The following is an 8547-nucleotide window of genomic DNA, read 5'->3' as shown; positions in this document are numbered from 1 at the left end:
ATTCCCCCCCCCCCCAACTAATTGGACTCTATACATGGAAACTTACACATTTGTTACAATTTTCCATGTACAGAGTTTAATTATTGGAGGGTCATCTTAAATTTATGCCCCTCACTGTCACAGTGAGGAAAAGCGGCAGCACAGGGGCAGGGAGTCTGACCCCTGTTCACCCCCTGCCCCACAGTTTACCCTATGCAGTGGCTTTGACTCCAGCTTCATTTTCAGCTTAGGGCACAGAGCTCGAGCTGCAACAGCTTCCCCATCCATACAGATCTCTCCTCTGCACTTCCCCAACCCTGCACCACCCTCCCCATCCTACACTTTCCCTCAGGTCAGGGCCAGAGTTGGAGCCAGAACTGCAGCTAACACTTGCCCTGGCCATACTTGAATCTAAGATAAGGTTTCTTTTCCCCTCATGTTGAGTGGGAAAAAACCCCTTGTCATGGATCTGAGTAAACATAGTAATTTAGAAGAAAATTCTGTGAGCATAAGAAGTAGAGAGAGATTGTTGTAGATTACAGCTGATGCAGGAGGATGCCTAAGAGAACTCATGTAGAAAGCAAAGGATTGGAAATGTGATGATAGGGAACTGCTAATACCACCAGACACAGCTTATTTGATATTTGTAATAGTAAAGAACAGGGGCTCACACTATCCAGCAATTTAGGAAATTAGACTCCAGGAAGAAGTCTAGTAAGGTGGAAATGGGAATTATTTAAATCCACCACTATGGAAAAAGGCTGGAGAACTGAAAGACATGATAACTTAAAAGTATGATGGCCCAGCATTTACAAAGAAAGACCAGAAGCCTAACTGACTTAGAGAAGAATTGTTTATAATTTGAAGCTAAAATAAACCGAGTATTGGAAGTGGGAAAAAGACAGAGGCAAAGTAATTTTACAATAGTTAAAGCTTGTGGGGGAAGACAAAAACAAAAAAGGGGCAGCTAAGAAGTCAAATAAGATACTATCCAGAGGAATTAATGGATATAAGAATAATATACAATCAGGGTTAAAAGTAGTATTAGAGAAAAAAAGCAAGTCTATTAAGAACTGCAGATAGAGATGAAAGTCTAAAACAGGATAGCAAAATACTTTTAAAAATTTGCCCTTGAACAAATAAGAGTGGAAAGTAACTGAAATCTGTAGCAATGATTATTGATGAACTGTAAGTAAACACTTGAAAAATTTCAATGTTTCAAATCTGTCCCTGCCCCACATACAAATCTGGGGGGGGGGAGGGAGGGAAGCATGTGCGCCCCCTCCCCCCCATGCCCTCTCCTGTCACGTGCACATGTGTGGGCACACACGTGCACATGGTGCCCCTTGCATCCTGATCCTGCCAGCCCCAGGCAGGCTGGAACGCTGCCAACCTGCAAGGAGAAACCTGCTATTTCCCAATCCCTGCAGAATACTGCAAATCCAGGACAATTGCTGTCCCAGAGTCACGCAGCCCAGGACACAGACTTGATGTTCCCATTCTGGGACTGTCCTGCCCAATTAGGGACAGGTGGTCACCCATATTCAAATTAGTGGGTTCAGATCACATGCATCCAAGACAGTTAAAGTTCAGGGGTTAAAGTTTCAGGGTTTCGTTTTTTTCTTGAAGATTAAGATTGCTTTGTTTTCCATTTTCTCCCCAGTTACCTGTAACACTTGAAAAAATAATTCAGTAGCTTGGTAATTTTGGGGGGCTAATTCCCCTCACAGAAATTTAGGGCCGGAAGGGACCTCGTGAGATCACTGGGTCCAGCCTGCTTCCAGCCCTAAACTTCTGAGAGTCCATTAAAGGAATTATCCCCCTAAAATTATCAAGCTACTGAATTATTTTTTCAAGTGTTACAGATAATGGAGAAAATTAAAAACAAATGATCTTAATGTTCAAGAAAAAGAACCCCCCCCCCCGAAATTTAACTAGCAAATTCCTTCTTGCATTTAATTTCTATCCCTAGTAAACTAAAAGTCTTAAGATTTAGCAATATTTTTCTCTTAAGACAAAAATAGTACTAATTTTATAAAAATTAGTTGATGATAGAAATGCAGTTTCTAATATTTCCAAAATACATTAATTTTATACAAAATGAGTTAAAGTAACTTGAACAATGACATGCACTGAAAACTAGATGATGAACCAAAACTAGTGAAGTAGTGAGTTTGGGATGATATTTAACAAAGCGTCAAAAGCTGTTATTTATGGAGTTGCTAAACATTCTTGCTGATGATTTAGAGCAAAGTGGAAACGGTATATTATGCTAGTGGAAGCAAATGCAAATACTAGTGAAAACAAAGGAAGATTAAAAAGTATCAGAGAAAAACAAAAACAGCAGCAACAAAATGAGAAGCCAAGTTTCACAAGTTTGCAAAGCAAAATGATAAACGAAGCTTGGAGTTTTACACTGCAGTCATCAAATCACAATACAGGAAAGCATACTCCTAATTCTCTCTGCCTCTGAAACAACTGGGCCCTCTGTAACCAGAAAAAAGTACTAACAAACTGGCAAAGTTCAGAGGACTAGAAGCAGCAGTTTCTGAAGAAAAAACCATCATGTGATTAAATGCAAAAAGCAAAATTAGCACAATGCTATGGTTGCAGAATGAAAGTATTCCAGTGATTCTCAACCAGGATGTCACAAAATTCTTTTAGGGGTGCCACACAGTATTAGCACTGTTAGGTGTGCAAACACCTACACATGATTCACAAGATAAGCCCAGAGATTTCAAACAGGAATCCTCAGTATCAAAAACATCCTTATCTGTTGTGATCTTTCTCAGTTTTTTGCAACAAAAGAATTGCTCTATTATTTTTCTGTAGTTAAAAAACCAAGAGAGAGCTAAGAGCTTGTACTTTGAGGGAGGCTTTGCATTTGACAGCGCTGGGAAAGACCAAAATTGACCCCAACTGACTTCCTGCCTTTTGGGCAGAGGGCTGGACCTCATGATCTCATGAGGTCCCTTCCAGCCCTAATGTCTATGAAATCACCATAAATTAAGAGATAAAAATTAAGGGTCCAGCAACAACTTATTTGGCCACACTGTATATCCCATATGTTCTATGAAATCTATTTAATGCAAATGATTTATTAAGCTTTACATATTTAATCAAGAACATGAGAATAGAATATATTAGCATGTGCAACGTGGTGGCATTAAGTTGCTGGTGAAATCTTAACTTTGGTGTTTCTTGACATTGTTATTTTAACACTGCAAGTGCAATGGCACATATGTGTAGTTTGTTGTAGGTTTTTAAAAAAATGGAACATGCTCAACTGTATTACTTAATAAGTATTATACTTCCTACAATAGAAATTAGGCTTTAAAATTCAATGTGGGCAATACCTAAAAATGAATGAAGCTCAATGGCATCAAAAAGAATGTTTTCTGTTAAACCTAACAAGATGGAAGGTCCCAGAGAAATCTCCTTCCTACACTTCAAATTTCAACCATTTTTCTTGCAGTTCTTGTCAAAACCAGAATTTTCCAGAAAACCATTTTCTGCCAACCTTCTAAAATAGGTAAAGCAGCTCTACTTCAATTACAAAATGCCTAAGAATTAAAAAACATCCACTTCAGATACTGACATACTGAAAATGTCATTGTAAGAGATCATATTTCAGAACAGTGCGTTTGATAAGACAACTGGAGATTATACCAGATCCTTAATAAGAGACATAAGCAGCACCCACAATAACTTAGCTAAGCAATAATTAATGATGGGCATAGTATCATGACTACAGTCAGCAAAGTTTTCATGGTGTAAACACCACCGATAATGAATTATTTGGGACAATGCAGAGATACTAAATTAAGAAAAGCAAGAATTCAATATGAGCGTCAGGAAAACTTTTCAGACCGTGACCTGTGTCAGGGCATGGAATTAGGGAAAACCTATTGGTTTGGTCAAAACTGAACTGGAATAAGCACTGGAGAACAAAATACTAAGAGCAATCAGTCAATGGTTTCAGGAGGATCAACTCTGGCTAGCCTAACACGTAAAGGAAGCATAGAAGGTAATAGGGTGGACACTCATAAGTTGTACAGACTCTAGATTAATTTAGTATTGATATTTCAGGCTACTGAGCGCCTTCAGGGTCAGTTAAGGAAGGCCCTGACAATTGACCAATGATAGCCAAAGAGCAAAGAAAAAAAAGTCTCCATCTTATTGATCATCCCACCTAGCTGTCCCTACACTCCCTCAAAAAGAACTTTCCCTCCCAACTTATTTTCTCCCAAAGAGTGACTGTTATGTATCTTCTCATTTCCAATAGACTTGGGTCTTTCTATGCTGCACTCCCATCTAGAATTAGTGATGGGACTCAACATACCAAAACACTTGCTTAGATTGGTCTGCTTGTCAATGAAGACCTTGGCAGAGACGACATTTCCAAATGGCATGAACATCTGGAGCAGGTCCTGGTCCCCAAATTCCTGGGGGAGATGGTAGATGAACAGATTGGCTCCCTCTGGACCTTCAAGCATTCAAAAAGAAACACAAGTTCAGAAAAAGCATAGGAAATTCAGCATTACTTTTATATCAAAGACCAATATCCATTTGATCCAATTAAATCTGCTCTGCCTCCCAAAGAAAACAAACTTCCCATTAAGAAACTGCACTTATTTGATTCCAAAATAAGCTATGAAAGTCCCTCAGATAAGCTTAAATGCAGTGTGCTCACTAGAACAAAACAGGCACCTGCACCAAGCATGCAGCAGAAGGAAACAAAAAAATCTAGATAGTAAGGCAAAAGTGCCCCGATACTCTGTATGTGGGTCTCTCTCCCCAAACACTAAGCTCTTATCCCTTGCCTCTGAGTCAACCCAACTCATTCAATCTACTGCTTATAACCAATTCTTATACCCCTCGTGTTTTCACATGACTTTCACTCTACAAGCTAAATAAACTCTGCATCTACAGGGTAAGAACACCAGTGACAGGGACTAGTTAAGGGTGGTAATCAAAGAAATGCAAGTAGTGAAAGGGAATTAAGAAGGAAAAAAAATCCTTCCTGACTATGAGGTGCACTAGGGCTGTAGAATCAGCTCCCTACATAAAAGACCTGAAGCACCATTACACAAAATTGGAGATTAAAACTGGACAAATTCCCAGACAAATTAATTTAGGATGCTAAATGATGCTATTTCAAGAAGCTGTGCATGCGATATGTGCACAAAACTCAAAGCTTCTCTCTCAAAATCTCCATTCCCATTCTATGCAGTTTTCTGCCTACCTTCTTTTTGACTTCCTGCTGCACCAATACTCTGCTGCGTTAACAGACTCTGGTTATAGAGTGTGGGCAAAGCGGCGGCCGCATACTGCTGGATCCCGGAGTAGGCTTGAGTGAGGGCCTCCATCGTGCTACCTGTGCCATTTGAAAGGCCACCGCTGCCGAGTCCACCATTTAAGGCTGCCATCCCTATACATATAAGAAAGGAAAAATGAGGATTTAATTAAAAAGTGATGTTTCTAATGGGTCTATCAGACAACCTTTAATTACACTTCACTATTGTCAGCAGTAACAACAGAGTACAAGCAAGAATAAACAGAATGGCTTATTTTAGACGCAGCAGCACAACTCCAAAAAAAATGACCAACTATATTCCCCTCTTCCCACTCTATTTAGTGCTTACCTGCTAAAGAGCTAACATTGAGGCCTGCTGTAGCCCCTGCCAGTGTCTGCAGTGCTCCCAGAGAGGCCATTGGATTGACGGAGGAGCTGCTACTGGAACTAGGTGAGGAACCTGCTATTAAAATGAAATAATAAATACCAGATAACAGTTTCTTCTCTTGATAGTTCAAATACCTCACTAAATTGCTTTCACCATAATGTTTACAAGAAAACAGTCAACTAATAATGATGAGAGCAGGGCAACCAAATATAGTTTACACTACAAAACTGGAACTAAATAATCTATAAAAACGTCACACTGGGTATATGTTGTATTTTTCCCCTCCATCTTTTAGCTGTTTTTGTCTTTTCATAGTGCAGGTTGTTTAGAGGAGGGGCCTCTCCCTCTACAAATATGCAGAAAGCCCAGCACAAAACTGGTTGTTACAGTAATGTAAAATAATTTACTGTAAAATATCTAAGACAAGCTTGGATGCAACCAGTACACAGTTACTAGTTAGGATCTCCACCCCAAAATAAGATGATCAGGAGGATTGCTGGTTTCTCATTAAATGTGGAATAAGATGAGCACTCAGAATGTATTGTCATCTATCTTTGAAATATCATACCCAAAACAAGAAAGGGATCCGAGACAGATGGTGAAAAGATTACAGAAGGCTCCAGTAAGGCTGAACACAAGGTTTCGCCTTACCAACAGATCAGGGCAATGAATGTCTAATATCTATTTTGGCAACTGAAATAATTTTCCACTATGGAATTTCTATTACAGTGGCTGAGGCTATGGCCAGGGCCAAAAACAAGTCAGGGAACACATCTGAAACAAACCACACCCTCTGTAATACCCTACATCACCAGCTTCCCCATCCTTATTATTCTACAACAAAAGAGTCAAAAAGATGATTTATGAACTAGACAGGGTCCCTGACACTGTCACAGCCCACAAGCCAAGATCAGCTCAATAACAGGCAGAACTCAGTCCTGGGAAACTGGATAGGACCTCTGATAGAAAGCAGCTTGTTGGGTCTATACTTCCTGAAATGAGTGTTATTTCTAAGAAAACAGACAGTCCTGTAGGTCATCTATACAGATCGTGTCACTGATAAGAAAGAAGAATTCCTTCTCTGTTACTATGGAGGTCTCTTTCTGCAGGTGACAGATCCAACATTTGCAAACACAGGGCAACAGACAGTGAGCAAGAGGAACATAGACATTTTGGGACTTTCACAAGGTGCAGACACACAATATGATTATGTGGAAAACTGACTTAATTACGTATTTAAGATGGAATGAACATGATGCACAACCTTACGGTGCAGTAAGTCACCCGAATCCAGGATAAAGTAACCCACTGAAAAACATGTAGTAATTTACTGTGTCTGAAAGTTACTATGTAGAACATGCCATGTGTTTGCTCCCCCAGTTCATTTCATCCTGTGGTCATCTTTGCTCAATGCAAACCAGCTTCTATGCCACCTAGTGGCCAAGTGCTATAACAGCACTTACTGCAAGCAGCCAGTTTATTTTGAACAGATGTTCCTTCCCAAAGTCCAGGATAAAATCACATCTGTAGAAACCAGGCTGCATATTCCCACCCTCTGTTAGTTGTCTATACTTCTACAGGACATCATCCTACATTATCTTTATGGTTTTTATCCCCTATACCTGGTGAAGGTCTTTAAATTTTTAAAGATTTTTCATAAGAATTGTTACTCTTTTTCAACCAGCTACATACATATTACACATTAATCATAAAAATCATAGTGGAAATGACAAAAGGACCTCCAGAGGTCATCTAGTCTGAACCCCTGCCTGAGGCAGGATCATCTCTACCCAAGCCGTCCTATACAATCCACAATATAAACTCTTCGGAAGAGTTCATCCATCATTTCACCTGTCATCTGAAGCCCCTTCTCCAGTAGATTATGGCAGCTTGCTACACAACACAATGGAGCATAAGGCTCATAGCAGTTTAGGGCAGAAAAACAAAGACTTCTGTAGCAAATAAAAAAAAAAAGTATGGGAGTATAAGATGTCAGAATTTCATAACGGTGCTTTAATGGTGTCCATGTTACTTTGGGTAAACAGCCCACTTTTTACAAAGTTCTACAGAACATTTAGGCTGCATGCAGACATGGAAAAAAAACCCGAATGCTTTATTTCAAACTTGATGTGCTCCCGTGCTGAGCCCAACACATACCCAGGAAAGGCAGCACATTAGTCCAACCTGGCTCTGCAGTGTCTGTATAGATCAGGTGCTATATAGATGGGGGTTTTTTGGCACTTTTATTTAACAGCTGATTGAATCAGCTGCTGCCGCTTCCATTAAAGCGCTTTTTCCCCCACATCTGCAAGCAGTCCCAGTGACTAGGAAGGACCTCAGTTATACATCTCAACTGAAAGACAGCATACCCAACAGCAGCATTTGTTCCATATAGCTAAACTGGGTCACTGTTTCCAAAACAACTAGGGAAACTGAACCAACTAAGAGAGCATAATTATTTAGACACGAACAGACAGCTTCCTACTACATAATATAGAAAAAATTATGGTCTTTTTCACAAGCTGGAAAACACCACAGTATATTTACCTGAACCCAAGATGATGTCAAATTCAAGACAACCCCACCAATAATTAGATTCTACACATGGAAAACTATAATTTCATAGACATTAGGGCTGGAAGGAACCTCGGAAGATCATTGAGTCCAGCCCCCCGTCTAAAGGGCAGGAAGTCAGCTGGGGTCATAGGATCCCAGCAAGATTAGCGTCCAATGTGCTCTTGAAGGTGTTCAATGTAGGTGCTTGAACCACCTCCGATGGCAGGCTATTCCAGACCTTGGGGGCTTGGACAGTAAAGAAATTCTTCCTTTTGTCCAGCCTCAAACGGTCTTGCAGTAGTTTATAACCGTTTAACCTCGTCATCCC

The 8547-nt window shown here is 40.0% G+C and overlaps 1 protein-coding gene across 7 annotated transcripts in view; it reads right to left on the bottom strand.

Annotated features, from left to right (window-relative positions):
• The window catches only part of CELF1 (CUGBP, Elav-like family member 1), a 75390-nt gene that overhangs the window by 16316 nt on the left and 50527 nt on the right, over nucleotides 1-8547 (bottom strand). For 4 of the 7 annotated variants that reach the window (XM_019519225.1, XM_019519229.1, XM_019519227.1 and 1 more), the window contains 3 exons: nucleotides 5625-5738; nucleotides 5225-5410; nucleotides 4322-4465 (listed from right to left, as the gene is read on the bottom strand). In XM_019519225.1, coding sequence (XP_019374770.1) covers nucleotides 4322-4465; nucleotides 5225-5410; nucleotides 5625-5738 — 444 coding nt within the window. The remainder of the gene's footprint in view (nucleotides 1-4321; nucleotides 4466-5224; nucleotides 5411-5624; nucleotides 5739-8547) is intronic. The other 3 variants (XM_019519226.1, XM_019519230.1, XM_019519228.1) reach the window with 1 other exon arrangement.

The sequence above is a fragment of the Gavialis gangeticus genome, unplaced genomic scaffold (genome assembly GCF_001723915.1).
Source record: "Gavialis gangeticus isolate Ggan-Ray unplaced genomic scaffold, GavGan_comp1, whole genome shotgun sequence".
Classification (NCBI taxonomy): Eukaryota; Metazoa; Chordata; order Crocodylia; family Gavialidae; genus Gavialis; species Gavialis gangeticus.
The sequence above is the reverse complement of the archived record's forward strand: the minus strand, read 5'-3'. Positions and strand labels throughout refer to the sequence as shown.